The sequence below is a fragment of the Pan paniscus genome, chromosome 9 (assembly GCF_029289425.2).
Source record: "Pan paniscus chromosome 9, NHGRI_mPanPan1-v2.0_pri, whole genome shotgun sequence".
In the NCBI taxonomy this organism is placed as follows: domain Eukaryota; kingdom Metazoa; phylum Chordata; class Mammalia; order Primates; family Hominidae; genus Pan; species Pan paniscus.
Genome location: NC_073258.2, coordinates 37,727,876 through 37,746,728, shown reverse-complemented (window position 1 = coordinate 37,746,728; position 18,853 = coordinate 37,727,876). Strand labels below are relative to the sequence as shown.

General features: G+C 43.4%; 1 protein-coding gene across 2 annotated transcripts in view; it reads left to right on the top strand.

The window, feature by feature from the left end:
• Positions 1-343: 343 nt before the first annotated feature.
• Positions 344-18,853, top strand: part of PAMR1 (peptidase domain containing associated with muscle regeneration 1) — a 94,088-nt gene continuing 75,578 nt past the window's right edge. Inside the window, exon 1 of one of the 2 annotated variants that reach the window (XM_003830365.6) lies at positions 344-884. In XM_003830365.6, the coding sequence (XP_003830413.1) occupies positions 812-884 (73 nt within the window). In that variant the 5' untranslated portion in view covers positions 344-811. The remainder of the gene's footprint in view (positions 885-18,853) is intronic. The other variant, XM_003830366.6, reaches the window with a different exon arrangement.

Below are 18,853 nucleotides of genomic sequence, written 5' to 3'. Positions count from 1 at the left end.
GGGTTCTTGTGTGTTCTTCTCCATCCCTGCCTGGCGTGTGCGCAGGAGCTATTTATGTTGCTGAATTCACCATCGTGGGGATCACAGGAAGAGGAAAACTTTTTCCAGTAGCTCAGGAGCTGTTTGTGTCGCTGAATTCACCATGACGGGGATCATAGGAAGAGGAAAACTTTTTCCAGTAGCCTGTAGTTGCAAAAGATAATAAGCTTTCCAACCTGTGATCACCTGGAGCAAACGGAGAGGAAAGGAGATAAACGAGGAGTGTTGGGTGCGGAGTGGAGGAAGGCTCCCTTTCTCCTCCCATCACCAACTCCTCCTTCTCCTCAGGCCAGGCTTTTAATCAGGCTCCCCGCGTGCAGTCAGAGAGGGCAAAGCCAGCTCCCGTCTCAGCCTCCCGTAGGAAGATCTCCCGGCCTCACCTGAGCGCCCCGCAGCCCTGGGTACCTCTGCTCCCGCCCAGGGTCCTACGGCCCCTCCTCCCATCACCCAACACTGGGACCCCACCTGTACCTAGGCTGGCCTCCCTGCCCCGCAGCTTCCTTTGCAGCCGCCGTCCCCGGGTCTCCAGGCGTGGCCACACCTCCCGGGGCCCCGCAAGGGTTAAGGCAGCAGAGAGGAGAGGTTTGGGCTGACGTCGCTCTGGCTGAAGGTGGTTCCCCTCAGATGAGGATGGGAGAGCCTGGCGAGCTGAAACCCGAGCTCCCGCTCAGCTGGGGCTCGGGGAGGTCCCTGTAAAACCCGCCTGCCCCCGGCCTCCCTGGGTCCCTCCTCTCCCTCCCCAGTAGACGCTCGGTCACCAGCCGCGGCAAGGATGGAGCTGGGTTGCTGGACGCAGTTGGGGCTCACTTTTCTTCAGCTCCTTCTCATCTCGTCCTTGCCAAGAGGTACTGTGAGTAGCGTCCGGGACACCCTAGGAGGACACCCTAGGAGGGAGCATTTTCCTCCTGGGGTCTGCCTGGGAGCAGGACTGGGAGTCTCAGGAGGTGGGCTGTGTGTGTTTGGGGTGAGGGGTTGAGGGAGGGGGGGCTTTTCCAGTGATAATTTTAGGGACTTGGCTGGTGGTGCTGGAGCTCCTGTGGCCCTCCCTGAGACTGTGACGTGGTTTTGTCATCCCAAATCGTGGGGCTGTACTGTCTCAGGAAAGCGGACCAGCTCCTATTTTATTTGCTCTTTTTATCATTTTAAAAGTACCAAATTGCCTTAGGGAATCAATTCTGAGTTACCCGCTCTGACTTGCAAAAGCGAAGTTTCTCTTGGAAAGGGCTCCCTCAGAGGTGAGCAAGAAAGAAAGAAGAGAGGGAAAGAAAGAAAGGAATAAAGAGCAGGGCTTGCTTGGTGTTCTTCTGGTGAATCTTGCTTCACGAACTCCTACAGCCATACCCCTTCGGAGTAGATGCAAGCACAGGAGATTGACTCACTCAGCATATATAGACACACTTCCTTTCTGATGAGAGTGAGAAAGAAGAAAAAGCCAAGGTTAAAAGTGCAGATTGTTTCTGGGATGCACAGGGTTTGTTTTGAAAGAGCTCTGGCTTCTTTGGTTTTCATATATCATTTTCTAAGCCACAATCCCCAGGTCAAATGGGCTTCTGGGGACAAATGAGGCTGGGACATGATACGGAGATCCAGCTAAGGGCAGAAGCGAGGACATGGCAGGTCCTGCTTGCTGGCAGGCAGGGAAGTGGGAACGTCATAGGAACATCTGTCCTTCTATGGCCCAGGGGGTAAAGTGAGACCTCATGAGGTGAGGGCAGGCTGAGATGTACAGAAATGACCAAACGGGGCAGCTCTGAATAGGGGCAGGTTATGTATGAGCCTTCGCTGCTTCCCTTCTGTGCTGGTTACCTGTCACCTGAACTCTATCTGAGAGCTGGGTGCTCTGCCGCTGCAAGTAGCTGGCAGGTGCCTGAGAATGAAACAGGCCAGGTCGGGTGGGGAGGATGCTAAATGCAATAACCTGTGTAGAAGGGAAACTTAGCCATAGGCACATCCCTTCATGATCAACGAAAAGCTGAGATACACAAACCCCCCTGCCCTTCATTTTGGTCAATACTTTCCATCTACCTAGAGCCTGCCTGCCCAGGTAGGATCTTCCTTAATGATTTACAATAAAGATGGTGAGTGTTTCATTTGAATTTTGCCTCCATGGTGTCTGGAGCAGCCCAAAGACAATAATAAAGGAAGAAGGAGCCCTTCATAAGGGCTGACAATCCATAAACCTAAACACTTGCCTAGGGGTAAGTGGGTGACTTTGCATTAAGGCACCTCCCTACTTCATCTTCGCCTTTGCATGGTGTCGGTGGACCAGCTCCAGAGGACCTGGTTCTTCTCAGAGTGCCAGGGCTCAGTGGATTTGATTCCTCAGGGTTACATCAGCGTTCCCCTGCTTCCTGTTTTATTACATGGCAGGTGAGGCGCTTCAAAGCCATAAAAGTTTAAAAGAAAATAAAAAAACCTGAGCTGCCTCTTTTCCCTAGCCCAGAATCTGAAAAATCCATTTATTTCTGACCCGAGAACCTCTTTTACCTTTGGCTGTGAAAAAGCTTCAGGGAGGATGCGCAGTTTGTTGGTAGCTAAACTGCTGCCTGAACCAGAGCGCAGCTTCATGTATTTAGCAAGGATATTTTAGTTGTTGAATGTTTTACTCACATTTCGAGGGAAGACGGAGGAATGGCGTGGAGAAGGAAAATATTTCCTCAAGGAGTGAAGGAAGTCCACTCCCTGCTGGGATGCTGAATCTGGCCCCAGGCAAGAAAAGCTTGGAAGCATATTTCCTCTAATTAACTTTTCTAAAAAGAGTATTTGCTGAATTGTAAACATCCACTGGGATGGTACCAGAGAGTGTTGTTGCTCACTGGCATGTGACACATGTTGGGAGGATGAGAATCCAAACATGAGGCCAAGTGATAACCCAACATAAACAGAATGAGGGGAGAAACCCAACTCCACTGACTTCACCAAATTGCAGTAGCTCTGCCAGTGTGATTCTGCCGAAGAGGAAAACCTCATTTAAAATATGGGACTCTTGGGAATGAAAACTTAATCTGGAGAACTTCACAAGTGTTGCTTCCAACAGACATTAACTTGTGGGGAATGAACATAAATGCAACCAGGGAAGATAATTTGAAGTGCAGATATTCAGTGGGCAGGAAAAGCCAGCTGAGAAAGGAAACATGGAAAGAAAGCAAGGGAGAAGGAGTGGCAAGAAAAATGAGATGTGAGATTACACTGGGATGTCTTGGCAAATTCCTAGGAGAAAGCTAGGAAAATTGGGCCTTCTTGGCACGGGTGGATTTTTGCGGGGATCATGAAGAGGGTGTTCCCCTAATATACACTCTAAGAGCTCCTGGCATCCCCAACAGGAAAATAATTTAATGATGGGAACATGGAGTTTAGGAGCTGAGAGTGACTTTAGAAATTATTTTAGTATGAGTCCCTCAATTCAGAGGACGAAGAGATTAAACATCAAGCAAACATTTAGTGAACATTTATTAATGTGTCCAGTCTTTGAGCCAAAGGCTTTATGTGCATTAATTCTCAGACCACCCTGAAATGGCATTGCTATTATTATCCGTGTTTTACAGATGAGGTTCAGAGAGGTTCTATGATACACAGAGGTTTAAGGATATACAGGTATGGTTCCCCCAAAAATTGAACATAGAATTACCATTTGATTTAGCAATTCAATTTCTGGGTGTATACACAAAAGAATTGAAAGCAGGGACTTGATTAGATATGTTTACATCAATGTTCATAGCAGCATTATTCCCAATAGCCAAAAGGTGGAAACAACCCGAATGTCCATTGATAAACAAGATACAGTATACACCTACGATGGAATATTATTCAGCCTTAAAAATAAAGGATATTCTGATACATGCTATAACACAGATGAACCTTAAGACCTTATGCTAAGTGAAAGAAGCCAGACACAAAAAGACAAATGTTCTGTGATGCCACTTATATGAGGTACTTAGAATAGTCAAATTCATGTAGACAGAAAGTAGGGTGGTAATTGCCAGGGCCCAGGAGAAGATGGAATGGGAGTTATTATTTGATGGGTACAGAGTTTCAATGTGGAATAGCAAAAAGTTCTGGAGATAGATGGTGGTGATGGTTGCACAATAGTATGAATGTACTTATGCTACTGAACCATGCACTTAAAAACGATTTGAGGCAGGCGCAGTGGCTCATGCCTATAATCCCAGCACTTTGGGAGGCCAGGGCGGGGAGATCACGAGGTCAGGAGATCGAGGCCATCCTGGCTAACACAGTGAAACCCTGTCTCTACTAAAAATACAAAAAATTAGCTGGGCATGGTGGCAGGCGCCTGTAGTCCCAGCTACTCGGGAGGCTGAGGCAGGAGAATGGTGTGAACCTGGGAGGTGGAGCTTGCAGGGAGCCAAGATCATGCCACTGCACTCCAGCTTGGGCGACCGAGTGAGACTCTGTCTCCAAAAAAAAAAAAAAAAAAAAAACCAAACAAAAAACGATTTGAAAGGTAATTTTTTGTTATGTATATATTTTCCACAATAAATAAATAAACAACTACACTGGCAGAGTAGTGGAGCCCAGGGTGAGCTCAGGCTGTCTAGTTTCTGAACCCAAGTTCCTCCGTTACCTGGAGGACGTATATTCACACATCCAGCACGTGGACTGATTATGCTGATGGACATCTAACTTTGTTAGGGTTTCAGGATGCACATGAAGCAGGGGAAAGAGAGCCCTTGCTAGCTCCTGTTTTAGTGGCATTGTTGCTGCTTCTTGGCTGGTTGTGGCAAAGAGGGAGACTGTGCTGACAGACCACAAACTGGCAGCCTTTGGAGCCAAAAGGCCTGCAGAATTTATTTAGTAGGATGCAAGTGCTTCAGAGTGTTTTGAACCTGAATGTCTTGAGGTAGGCTGGATCCTCTCTAGGGTCTGACACTCCACCTCTCAACCCATATGTTTAATACCTGCTAATCCTTACTAGCATTTGAAGTTTTGACCTCCATTTCTGAGAGGGATGGGACAGGAAGGGGGAATGAGAGGGAGAAGGTGGAAGGCTGGATGGTGAATGGAGGGAAACAAGGGAGTTCAGCTGCTGAGGACTAATTGGCCAACAGGATTTTTCAGAGCATCTGGTACATCAGACTTTTATCAGTGTCTAACATATTTTAATCTGTATATTTCATGGAGCATAATCTTACCTCTCTCTGTGACCTCCAACTCTTTAGTAAAATGTTTTACTTTCATGAATGCCCTTGAGCATAAGCTTTCAGTGGAAACTGAAGACAGGGCTGGGTGTTATATCTGGGTCAATAACCTGTGAACAAAGCACCTTAGACATGGGAGCCCAGAAGCAGAGGTGACCTAGAGCGCGTAAGTCCCTCAGGAATATGCAGAAGTCTTGGGGAGGGCTTTAGAATGCCATTGGCATGGACAATGGATTTGACTTAATCTTATCCACATCTGGGTTATACTGGCTAGACAGAAATGGCCAAGATAATGGTGCCTGGGACCTAATGACAGGTCTTAGGTCTGAAAATTATTTCCATCTGCCCCACTGGGGTGGTCAATCCTGATGCAAAAGAAAACTTCTCTACCTGCCTCCCCTGAGACCAGCTCTAGAAGCTGCAGTTGATTTGGGGTGTAAGCAAATTGGGAAAAGTGCCATTTCCATGATAAATGAGGGAAGGTTGTGCCCCATTCCCCCCTCATTGGGGAGGAGCTGTCATCCTCACTTTGTGGATATTTGAAAGTCACAAGAGCCCAGCCTCCCTCCTCTTTTATTTTAAAGGGGAGGGAAATGCAATGTTTACATTTTCCAATTCCTAAATTCCAGGGCAGAGAACCCAGAGGCCAGCTGGAAAACTGAAAGCTACCAGATCAGTGGCAGAAACTCTATTAGATTCCAAGCCTGGTCTATGTTTAAGGAATTCTGTTTGTCAGTCATCTCAACACCTCGGCGAGAGCTTTAGATTAAAATGAAGAGAAAGAAGTAAAAAATTCAGGACACACCAGATCTCATACCTGTAAACAGAACTGCTCAAGGAAGGCAGAGAATTGGAGTTGGCTGGAGATATTAATCTCTGAATCAGTGTGACTGCTACCTCCTACTCAACTCTACCCCTTTTACTTGGTTGCAATTGTCTATGAGACAGACTCAGGGCCCACGTGGGTTGAGAGTGGAGTAAGTAGGGGTTGCACATCAAGGCATCTTTACCCTTGATGATAGAATCATCAATGGTGGAAACACCTTTGAAGAGGCTTCCATTCTAGCATACCTAAGGAAATGAATCCCAAGTTTGGCTATCCAAATAATTTATTGAGTTTGTGGTAAACACTAGGCACTCCTGTATATGCTTTATATATATTTACTTAATCCTCACCACAAACCTAGGAGGTAAGTACTATTGTTGTTTGCCCCACTTCATACACAAAAGAGCTTAGGCAAAGGGTTTCAGTACCTGCCCAGGTCATATAGCTGGATATCCGTGTTTTTGAATCTAGTCTGACTCCATAAGGCATGCCCTGAAATGTGACACACCACCACCACAGTAAGCAGTAGGTCCAACGGTGGCAGATCTGCTGGCTGTATTTTGGCGAAATGATAAAAAATCATGGTGTTAGTAAGGGTGTCTGATTATCCCTGGAACATCCCAAGTGCCCAGATTGGCCTGTGTCAAGTCATGTTCTCACCTCTGTGGAGGTGGAGTGGATGCAGGAAAAAGACAGAGGCATCAGCAGCCCCAGTAGCACCACATGGAACCCAAGAGGAGCCATTCCCTAGAGGAAACAGGGGTGCCAGGCAGACCAAAAGTCCAACCAGTTTCTGGGACAGCTGTCCATGGTGTCATGTACCTTGCTCCCAGTAGACATGAGAGGTGAGAATTTCTTTGTCCCATGGTAAATTTTTATCATCCAAATCACATATCTGTTTGCAGAGGAACAGAATTGCTAATGAGACCATTTATTTCCAGTGTGGCCCTGACATTGTGTATGTCTGCTCCTTTATGGATGTGTTCTGTGTAAACTCTTAAGCCATGGGATGGGAGGAGCAGACCTGGAATGAATAAGGGGGAGCATTTTCCCCCCTTCTTTTTTGGCAAAACATAGTTGATGAATATTGCAGGGGATGGAGACTCAATCCTTTTCCTCTAATCCTAAGATGGGTTTTAACCAATTCATCTCCACCTTGAATGAGGATCTACTGTCTATCAGACACCAGTGTCCTGGATCTTATGTCAGCTATTTAAGGAAGTGGCCCCCTTGGCTGAGCAGCTATGAAGACTACTATTTCTCTCACTCTTCTCTCTCTGGTGTTGGATAAATGCCTTTATTTCTGCAGTCTGGGCATCTTTATCATCGCCCTCTCTGAGGTTCTGGCTGTCTCAGAGGGTTGAGTTAGTGGTTTGGCAGCAAGCATCTCTGTAAGTAGAAGTCTGGTCAGTTGACTTGATGTTTGGAAAACCAGGCTGTTGCTGCCAGAACAGAGTGAAGAACACATTTAGCTAACTTTAGCTCGGGTGAGACACAATTGTCCTCACACACTGACACAACAATTGTCCTCATGCACTGAATTTATGGTGGGTTAAAAAAATTCCAGCTAGCTTAATGAAAAACCACTGGATGGAGAGGGGATGTTGGGTTGTTTTGCTTGAAATCAAATGAATTGTTTGATGACTCCAAGAAACTAAAGCATCAATGTTTTTCAAATCCAGTTGCACTTCTATTTACTTTGTAATTCCACTGGATGGTATAAGGGAAAAAAGACAAAAAGAGGCTCTGTGGTCAAACAACTTGAAGTAATCAGTTAATTCTCTGATCACCTCAAGTTGTTTGACCACAGAGCCTCTTTTTGTCTTTTCCTTTATACCATCCAGTGGAATTAGTGCTCCATGGAATACAGCTTGGAAAACTCTGATCTCTCACCCGTAAGGCATAAGACATGGAAGAATATCTCACCATTAAAGAGGAAAGGGTAAGAAGGGAATTTGAAAGTCTAAGAAACATGAGCTTCCCTTTAGACTTTTGCATCCACCATGGGATCCCTCCTTAGAAGTTAACGAGAATGATGGAGAACACCTGAAATGTCCTAAGACAAGTTGCCTGGGCTTAGCTTCTACCTGGTATCATCTACTCCTATAATTTTCAACCTACCTTTGCTTACTTGGATACAAGCAGAAGTGAGGACACGGCTGGTGGTAAGGAATCCTCATTACAACACTTTTTGGTCTGGCTTTTTGCCTCCCAGGGGGTTAACTGCCTGCTTCTCAATGGTGTTCAGCCTCCCTTTTGGGCAAGCCTGGTCCTGTGGCCAATGCACTGGTAGAACAGAATGGGTAAGTATTTCAAGCCCTCGTGGAAATGAGATACAAATTGCAGTCAACAAAAATATTCACTAATGGACCCAATGGATTCCTCTTTCTGTACAATAGAGACTCTGAAAAGTCACAGCAAGAGAAGATTCTAACATCAGTCTTTGTCACAAATAGCCTTTACACTTGGAATCACACATGCTCCCATGTCCATATTCATGTATTTATTTAGTAATCCTTATCAAGCCCCTATCGGGTGCCAGGCATGGTTATAGGTGTTGGGAATATCAAGATGAATAGGACAAAGTCCTTTTTCTGAAGGCACTTGCAATCTACTGAGAGAACTTATGGTTCAGCTTGGCATTTCCCAAAGTGGGTTTCAGGAAATGCTAATCCTGGGAGATATTCAGCAAAAGTAAACAGAATCCAGGATGTTATGATGAAATAAGTCTGGGGGATTTGGAGATTATAGACTCTGCAGAGTCCTGCAGTAAAGAAAGCTATAATTCATTTTTTATAATGAAATATTTCACAAAGTTGTTTGACCACAGAGCCTCTTTTTGTCTTTTTACCTTATACCATCCAGTGGAATTAGTGCTTCATGGAATACAGTTTGGAAAACTCTGACCTCTTGCCCATAAGGCATAAAACATGGAAGAATATCTCACCATTACAGAGGAAAGGGTAAGAAGGGACTTTGAAAGTCTAAGAATCATGGGCTTCTCTTCAGACTTTTGCTGAGGTATGAGTAGGAAGTCTGATGTCCTCATCACTTAACGTTTGCTGAGATGTTGAAAGGGCCATGAGATGATGGCACATCCATGTTCCTATGAGAAAGGTTCTTGCCAGCACTAATCAATTTGGGCTATGGAGAAAACTCATTTCCTGTATTCCAGGTGCTTGTAGTAATGTGAGTGGTCTTGGATCGTTTGGCAAACTGAGGTGTGAATCTCATTTGTTAGCACGCCTGATGATGTGGCAGTCTGGGGGAGTGAGAAGAGCTGTGACTTGACTTCTCAGCTAGATGTATCATGTCAGATACAATTATCATCAGTCTACAGAGAATATTTGAGCATCCTTCTAATCCCTGGGACATTAAGTCTAGGGTCTAATCACTCCCTTCTCCCACCTCTTTTTTCCCCTTCCCCCCTCTCACAGAGGCTTCTCTAATCCCTTGCGATTATTTGTTTGAGCTGCCCGCTGCATTGTCACTGTTTCTACCTGACTGATATTTCATTAGATCATCATCGACTACCAAACATTTGACTATAATGTAAAGTAAGAATTGTGGTCCAATTTGTGGTCAAAATTCTCTTGTGTTTGTCAGTTCTGGTAGAGCCCAGTCACTGTGACCTTGATTTGCACAACCTGAAAGTGGTCTGTCTGTTTACACTGGGGCTGTATCCCATAGAGACAGCACATGGGTTTGTGCTGTTCATTGACCCCTTGTTTGTTGTTTGTGGGATCTACTTTATTCCTGCCTTCGCTAAATATTGTTCTTGTTGTCATGCAACACGGTTTTTCCCTTGGCCCTAGCATTGTGTGCCTTCTCTCTCTGCCCGGACTTGTTTCAGACAGGATGACTGCAGTGACAATGGATGAGGAATGAAATCAGCTGCTCCTTTAAAGGACATCTTGCCTAAGTGGATTTTGGGAAACTATGATCTTCTCAGCCCCCACTGAATATATACCGAATTCATCTTTGATACAGATTTCTTAGAATGGATGTAAGTTTACATGTGCATGCACACAGAATAATAAAAGTAGGCATATGAGGTGCATATTTGTGTGTGTATATGTATGTATGTGCACATGCATGGGGTATAAAATACTGTGGTTTGAAACACTGATCAGGGTTTGAATCCTGGCTCTGTCGTTTATGGCTGGTTTTATTTAGCAAGTTACTTCCCCTCGCTGATGTGGCCCTATCACCTTCCAATCTGCAGACTGAGGATAATTGTGTCTATATCATAGGTTGACTGCAGGTATTAAATGAGATAATCCATTTAACATACTTAGCATAGTTCCCTGGCAAAATGGGAATACTTGATAAATTAAAGTTGTCATATACTCCTCCCCTTCCTTCTCGTACTATTCTCACTAACACAAGTTTCACAAGGAATTGAGAAGGAATGATACTGGGTGTTTTCATCTATAGTTTGATGAAACTTACATGATCCTCTTGAGGCTCCCTTTTTCAGGCCAAAGTCCCATTCTATTCATCTGTGACTCTGTCAGAGAGAGAGAAAAAAAGAGAATCCCAAAAGACTTGGCATACATCTGTCTGTTGACACTTGCTCTCTCTCCTTGGTTTTAACATGCATCCACCTTCCAGCCTTAGGAGAAATGCCTTTCACATGCCATGGCTTCATTTCTCTGTGTTTGAAATAGGGCTGGTGGCAGGTTCTTGTAGGCATGTGAGGGATAATGTCTTATAGAACAGGTGGTTCTGGGCTAATGATGCTCCACCCCAAACACTGAGGCCCCCTTAAAAGTCTGCAGATGAGACGTTGCTCATGGCCATCCACCTGTTGTGATTCAAGCTTAAAGCCAGCCAGGAATCCTCAGGCAAAAAGAAGTTTCCCTTGATCGTGTTCTAGCTTGCAGAGCTGGGGGAGGTAACTATAATAAGGACTAGCCTGCCTGAAGTTGCTGTCAGCTCAGGGCTTCGGGACCCATTGGACATACCATTACAAATGCATCACCCTGGCTCAACATATTTCTACACTTGACATCTGTTGTTGGCCAGCTGCCTTTGGTTGACAGAAAATCTGGCTTCTGCTTCACATAGGGGAATCTGGATAGGAGGACCGTAACAGTAATTCTGGAAGCTTTTGGCAAAGAGGTAGACAGTGGCAGATCAAGACCCCTGATGTAGTCCTAATGCACTCTGACTCAGAAAGAAGATTTTAAAGTGTGCAAGCCTGGAAACAGGTGGGATAGTTTGTAGAATTCTTGGGTCTTGGGAAAACGAGATTGAATTTTTAGGGTATAGCTTATATTTCATTGTTTTTAATGTAGTCATTCTAGTGCTTTGATTGATATAATATTTGCTGAATTGTATAGCCAAGTTTTATTTATTTCTTTTTGAGACTGGATCTTGGTCTGTCACCCAGGTTGAAGTGCAGTGGCACAATCATGGTTTGCTGCAGTCTTGACCTGCTGGGCTCAAGTGATCCTCCCACCTCAGCCTCCTGAGTAGCTGGGACCACAGTTGTGTACCACCATGCCCAGCTAATTTTTAAATTTTTTGTAGAAACCAGGGGGTATGGTGCGGGGGTGGGTTTGCTATGTTGCCCAGGCTGGTCTCAAACTCCTGACCTCAAGCCATTCCCCACCACGGCCTCCCAAAGCTCTAGGATTACAGGCATGAGCCATCACACCTGGCCGCCAAATATTTTTAGATGCATTATTCAATTATTTTATTCAGTAACCAATGCTAATAAAAATAAGACCTATTCAGCTCATATTCCAACATTTGAAATAACCCAGAAGCAGCTGTCCTTCAAGGATTTCCAGCACCACAGTTGTTGAGGATAATGGCAACTGGGGGATCCTCCGAGCTCCTAGAGTTTTGGTTTTGTTCCCTTTGGGTACGGATGTAGAATTTCTGTTTTTAAAGTAAAGCAGCAGGGGGCAAGATAAATGGAAGAGGGATTAGAGAAAAGGGACTAGGAAATGTAAAAGCAAGTGGGTGGAGCCCACAATGCCATGATATAAACCTGAACAGACTGCTTGAAAAGGCCATGTATGTGTGGGCCCCTGGAGGAGACATTACATCTCGCCTCCTTCATTCCCTTGCCATCTGTGTCTTTTTCTATTCTGCAGAGAATAATGGTAATGTCTGACAAATATGCATTTTTTTCTTCAAAAACCCTTTATGCTCATTGTGTTTTTTCAACTGCAGTGACATCAACAATATCATCCCTGTGCCTCCATCCTCTCGAGGCTTTAGGGAAATGCCGTGGCAAGGTTTCTTGTCCATGGTTGTCCAGCAGCATAAAGGAGGGGCAGATTCCATGGATGTGGGTTCAGAGTATAGCCCAGAAGATCAGAATCCCTTTCAAGGCCACTAAGAAGTCAGGATTATTATCTTTCATCTTTAGACAAGTGGGAAAGGAGAACCAGTGCAAAGTACAGCTTTACATGGACTGGAGGGAAGGTGCCTTTTTGGTAACACATTCTCCTGGAAATAGTAAAAGCAGCATCACCGGACTGTGATTTTCAAAGGAATATGCTTATTTGAGAGGCAGAGACTTAGCTCCCACCTCCAGAGATTCTGAGGGAAGATGTCTGGACTGTGGTCCAGGAATAAGACTTTTAAACAAGCATCCCAGGTAGTTTCAATACAGGTGGTCTGGGGAGTGTGTTGTAAATGAGAACATGGGCTTCTGATGCACACAGACTGAGTCCCAGCTCTGCCACTTACTGTATAACCTTGATTAAGGTACTTAATCTTTCTGTGCCTTGGTTTCTTCAAATATAAAATGCAAGATAGTAATGCAATTGTGAGGACTAAATGAAAGAACACAGAGAAACACACGGAAAGCACTTGGCATGGTTTCTGGCTCAGAGCAAGCTCTCCATGTAAGTTTATTGTTGTTGTTGCCATTCAGAATGATGAATGACATACCTGAGAGCCAGACCAGCGTGATGGTTAATGCTCTCTGACTCTGGAAACAGCCTACTTGGATTTGAATCCTGTCTCTGCTACTTACTACTTGTGAGTATTTAACCCCTCTGGACCTCAGTTTTCTCATCTATAAATAGAAGTGTTAATTGTCCCTATGCTATAGGGTTGTTGTAAGGATTAAATGAGATGATATAGATGAACAACCTAGAACTGTGTCTGGTATACAGAAAGTGCTATGAAGGTGTTTGCTATTAGTATCTGAAACAGGTTATTCATCAACCATTTTCAGTGATCTCAGAATATAACAATATCTCCCCTAAACTTTCCTTTGGTGTCACTATTGGAAGCAGAGCTCTGTTCTGAATAGACTACTGATATGACTCAGAGCATGATTGTTGATCTTAAACATGATAACACTAAGTGCTTACTGAGCATCCTGCTCGCCACTTTCCTTTATTTATTTATTTATTTATTTTTTAGACAGGGTCTCACTCTGTCACCCAGGCTGGAGTACAGTGGTGTGATCACAACTCACTGCAGCCTCGACCTCCCAGGCTCATGCGATTCTTTCACCTCAGCCTCCTGAGTAGTTGGGACTACAGGCACATGGCACTATGCCCAGCTAATTTTTATATTTTTAAAAGATGGGGTCTCGCTATGCTGTCCAGGCTGGTGTCAAACTCCTGGGCTCAAGAGATCCTCCAGCTTCAGCCTCCCAAAATGCTAGAGTTACATGCATGAACCACCATGCCCACCCTAACCATTTTCCTTTTATTAGGTTTTGTATACTCATCACAACCATGAAGAAGTACTATTATTACCCACATTTCACAGACGAGAGAACTAAGAAGTTTAGTGACTCGCCCAAGGCCACCTAGGAACTGGTGGAGCTGGGATTCAAATTTGGGCAGTCTCTTTTCTGGATGTTTCTACTCACCAATGCTGCTTTCTTCTTCAACTGTAAAGTCAGAGGTGTGAACTCTCAGGAACCAATTATTGTGTTGGAAAGAGCAAGGCTTTGGCCCCAAAAAGCTGAGTTCTGATCTTTCTTTTCACCTGAAAGCTGTGTTACCTGGGGCAATTTATTTACCCTGTTTCCTTATCTGCTAAATGAAGAAAATAACCTATTTCAAAGGGAGGTTATGAGAATATAATGAGCTGGTATGTGTCAAGGGCTCATATATATCCTTAGTGGGTGCTGGGAGTAGAGGAGGATGAATGAAAAGCCACAGTGTGAGACAGTGTACTTAATAAAGGATGAGAAAGGAAAGAAAGCAACACATTCATTTTCGATCCTCTACCTCTCCTCAGGGTACATGATAAAAAATCAGATTTCTAGCAAATCCATTGAAAGTTTTATCACTCCTGGTACCCAAAGGGAGGGTGATGATGGCCTTGATTCTCCAGCTGTCAGTATGCTGTTAACAGGAGCAGCTGTGAGAAGGAAGGAGAAGACTGAGGTCACCGAGGTTGAGATCCAGCCAGGCTAGACCGAGGGTCACTTGGTGACAGGTTGGCTCTCAAAAGCTCAGGGGGAGGGATAGAATCACCAAGAGCCCCAGCAAGCAATCTGTCGCCTCTGACTCACAGTCTCATCATTCCTGCTTGGCCTTGTCGGTGTCATCAGCCCCATGGAGCCGGTGGTCAGATCCTCCAGCGGTTAGGAATGTTGTGTGCTGCTTAGACATCAATACCAGAGATTCAGACAGCACAAGATGAGGGGGCAGTGAGTAGGGATGGGTGAGGAGCCCAAGCTGCCTAGTTGTATCTCTCTCTGTTTCCTATGTCCTTTTTTCTCCCTCTGGTCTCAGAAAGTTTATAGAATTCAGACGGTAAAAATAAAACCTCAGTAGAAATTTTAATTAAATGTGGTTAGAAGGGAGAGCTGTGGGGTTTTTGGTGGACTCAAAGGTAGGTTTTAACATCAAGGAAGAGGAACAGGCACATGACAAAAGTGTCTTTCTTTGCCACCTTCTGGGGTGGTCTTGGCCAGGGCCTTTAGTCTGACATCTGATGTTTCTATTTGGTCTGGAACAGCCTGACCCTTGTGTTTGTACAGAATCCTCAGAGTCTTTTCAGGTTGACCTTAACAGCCATCATGGCAACATATTTTCTTAAAATATAATGTTGAAGACATTGCACTTGCAGACGATGCCTGAGGGGCACATTTGCTGCTCCTGTCCTTCTGCATAGCTAAGCCCCTGCTATTTGAGGGATTACATGCTTCTCCATTTGTCAGCAGTAGAAACGGACCAGTATCGGATAGTTGTAAAGCACATTTTGTCAGCCTGGTGAGGGCCTGTGCAAGATGATGATGATTATGACAGCTTTCTTTCACTCACTCATTCATTCATTTGTTTACTAAATATATGAAAGCTGAACCTGTGCCAATTGGTCAGCATTGTTTTCATTGACTTGCTATTCTCATTGATGAAACAGGACCAAGAGGTTAAATGTCTTACATTTGCCAAAGTGAATTCTGAAAGGAACAGGGCTGGACTAATATAACTGGACTTCCCACTTTAGATAGGAGATGCCAGGATTGCTGCCCATAACCATGGAAGTTGAGAGAAGTGTTTGGACTTATGATGCCAAAATACTTTGCAACTGTCTTAATTTTTTTTATTCTGATTTTAAAGAGGGGATCAGGGGAGCACTTGCACACATAGAATAATTATGCAGCAATTTAAAATTTCGTATAAAGACTATTCAATGCCAAGAGAAAACGTTTGTGATACAAGAAAAGAAACAGTTTCTAAAATAAAACATATTATCAATTTTGAGAGATAATAAGACTCTATGTTTATACATTTGTTAATACCTGCATGTGGATATATATGCCCATTGAAAACATGACTTGAAGGATAGACATCAAAATGTTGACATCTTTTCTGAATACCTTTAATTTCCTTATTTAGACTTTCCTTCATTTTCCAAACATTTTCACAAGGAACTCTTTTTTTGGGGGAATAAAAAGTGTACTGTTTCCGGGGGTGGAGGCGGGGAGGGTTGCGCAGGGATGAATAGGCAGAGCACAGAGAATTCTTAGGGCAGTAAAACCACTCTGTAGGATACTCTAATGGTGGGTACATGTCATTAGACATTTTTCCAAACCCATAGAATGTATAAGACCAAGAGTGAACCCTAATGTAAACTGTGGGCTCCAGTGATAATGATGAGTCCATGTAGGTTCATCAGTTGTAACAAATGCACAGCTCTAGTGGGGATGTTGATAATGGGGAGGCTGTGCAATTGTGGGAGAGAGGGTATGTGGGGAATTTCTATACCTTCTTCTCAATTTTGCTGTGAACCTAAAATTGCTCTAAAAATGAAGTCTTAAGTGTTTTATAAAGAAAAAAAATATTTTATCCAATGGAAGAGCTAGTGATGAATGAATGTGTGTAGCACCCAGAACTCCCTAAGCTTGATTTTGCTGTGTGATCATGGGCATATGCTTGTTTTCTCAGTGCCTTGGTTTATCCCAGTGTGGGGTCTATGAGTTCTTTGTGTTTTCTTTGTGTTTATTCATTGGGAAGCACCGACAAGGTAAAATTTATTTGCAGCTTTCATAAGGCTTTGCCTTTAAATGTGAAAAGCAAAGTAAAGTTTGCTCAATTCCAGTAGCTGGCAAAACTACAAGTTGGCCCAGCTCTTTCCTCCTAAGTAGGAGGCTTGTTCACTGCCCCTCTCCCTACCCCTGGAATTCTGTGAACCCCTCTTTTCTCCCAGAATTAATTCTTTAAAAAAGATTCTTTGGTATTTTTCTTTGTTTCAATAAATAAGACCAACCCTTCCCTACTTCACCCTTTTCTTCACTGGTAAAGTGAAGGAGTTGGGTTAAATAATTTTAATTTAAAATAAAATTTATTAGCAACTTAACTAGATCATTTTTAAGATTAAATTGCATTAAGAATTTAAAAACATTTTAGCTGAAATAATGTTAAATTGCTTTAGCATACATACAAGAAAACATTCAATAATTTCTACTGCTGTTGATATTGCTCTAAATCCTAGTTTCTGGAACTGGCCCTTAGCACCACATTGAAATTCCCTGAAATTTGTACAGCTGAAGCCTAATGGCCAATGTGGCCCTTCCACAAATGTAATTCTGATAAATGGAAAAAAAATGCAAGCAACAAGATGTTGCTCTTGTCTATTTATTGAATTTTAAAATGTCTTTAGCTGGTTAACTTGAAATATTTCTCAAAATATATTTCATGTATCTATTTCTTACACATTCATTTTTCGGGGGTACTTTTCTGTCTCTGCTCAAGCTGGGAGAGAAAGAGGGATAGTGGATTTATCAAACCAGAGGGGAAGGAGCAAAGTTACAAAATCATCCAAACCATCACCTCCATATTGCTTGGAACTGGTTTTATTTTTGCAAATATAGTCATGTGCTATATAATGACATTTTGGTCAATGACAGACTGCATATATGATGGTGTTCTCATAATTTTTTAATAGAGGGCACTATTCATAATAGCAAAGACATGGAGTCAACCTAAATGCCCATCAATGGTAGACTCGATAAAGAAAATGTGGTACATATACACTATGGAATACTACACAGCCATAAAAAATGATATCAAGTCCTTCACAGCAACATGGATGGAGCTGGAGACCATTATCCTAAGTCAACTAACACAAGAACAGAAAACCAAACACTCCATGTTCTCACTTATAAGTGGGAGTTAAACAATGAGTACGCATGGATACAAACAAGGGAACAATGGACACTGGGGCCTACTTGCAGGTGGAGGGCGGGAGGAGAATGAGCATAAAAAGATATCTCTTAGGTACTATGCTTATTACCTGGGTGATGAAATAATCTGTACACCAAACCTGCATGATACATAGTTTACCTACATAAAAAAACCTGTGCATGTACCCCGAACCTGAAGTAAAAGTAAAAAAAAAAAAAAAAAAAAAAAAATGGAGGTTCTTGCTTCCAAAATGGTGGCATAGAAGCAAGCTAGCTTCACTCTCCTGACACAAAACCAAAAATAAATATATAGCACTGAGATTTTCAGCAGCAAAGTCCCAGAACTCAAATGTGGGGATGACTGAGTTTCAAGGGCCACAGAGAAGTGAAAAAACTCTGAGCAGATGGTAAGAGAATTGAACTTCCATATCCATAATGTCCCTCTCCACAGTCTTCCCAACACAAAGCATGTTGAAAATTTTCTTCTGATTCATGGTTTCTACACTGGAAAAACTGATATTGAGGTGGATAACCAGCTTTCCCACCATCTTGGGTTCTTTGACAAGAGATCCTTTCCTGCCTCAAAGTGCACAGGAACCATTGTAAGTACCTGAAGGGAAAAATACCCCTGGCAACAGCCAGAGACAAGCCAGAGAAAGAAAGGACTACCATCCACAGCCCTGGAAATTCTGCTCTTTAATGCAGCAAAAAGAAACACCAAATCGGAGTGGTGATTCAGTGGCACTATGCTGCAGGAGGTACATCCACAAGTTCCCCAGGCATGAACTCCTAGCCAGCCTTTCAAAACTATTGGGATATTCCTTTTGGGAATTCCCCAATTTGAAACAGGCAGTTTTCTGTTTGTTTACTAGAGCCAAGGCAAATCTGGGCTTAAGATACCATCTACTGCCCAAAAAGAAGTAGCAACTCAGCAGGAAAAAAAAAAAAAAAAAGATTTCAATAGGTAAATTACAAAGAACTTCTAAGCAAACATACCCAATAAAAAATAAAACAAGCCATACAGAGAAGACTAAAATAACTAATCCTTCAATGCAAAAACAAAGATGTACACAAAAAACAACAGCAAACGGAACCATGACTTCCCCAAATGGACAAAACAAGGGAGAGTGACTGACCCTAATGAGATGGCAATATGTGAGCTCTGACCAAGAATTTAAAATAGCAGTTTTAGAGAATCTCAGTGATTGCTAAGAT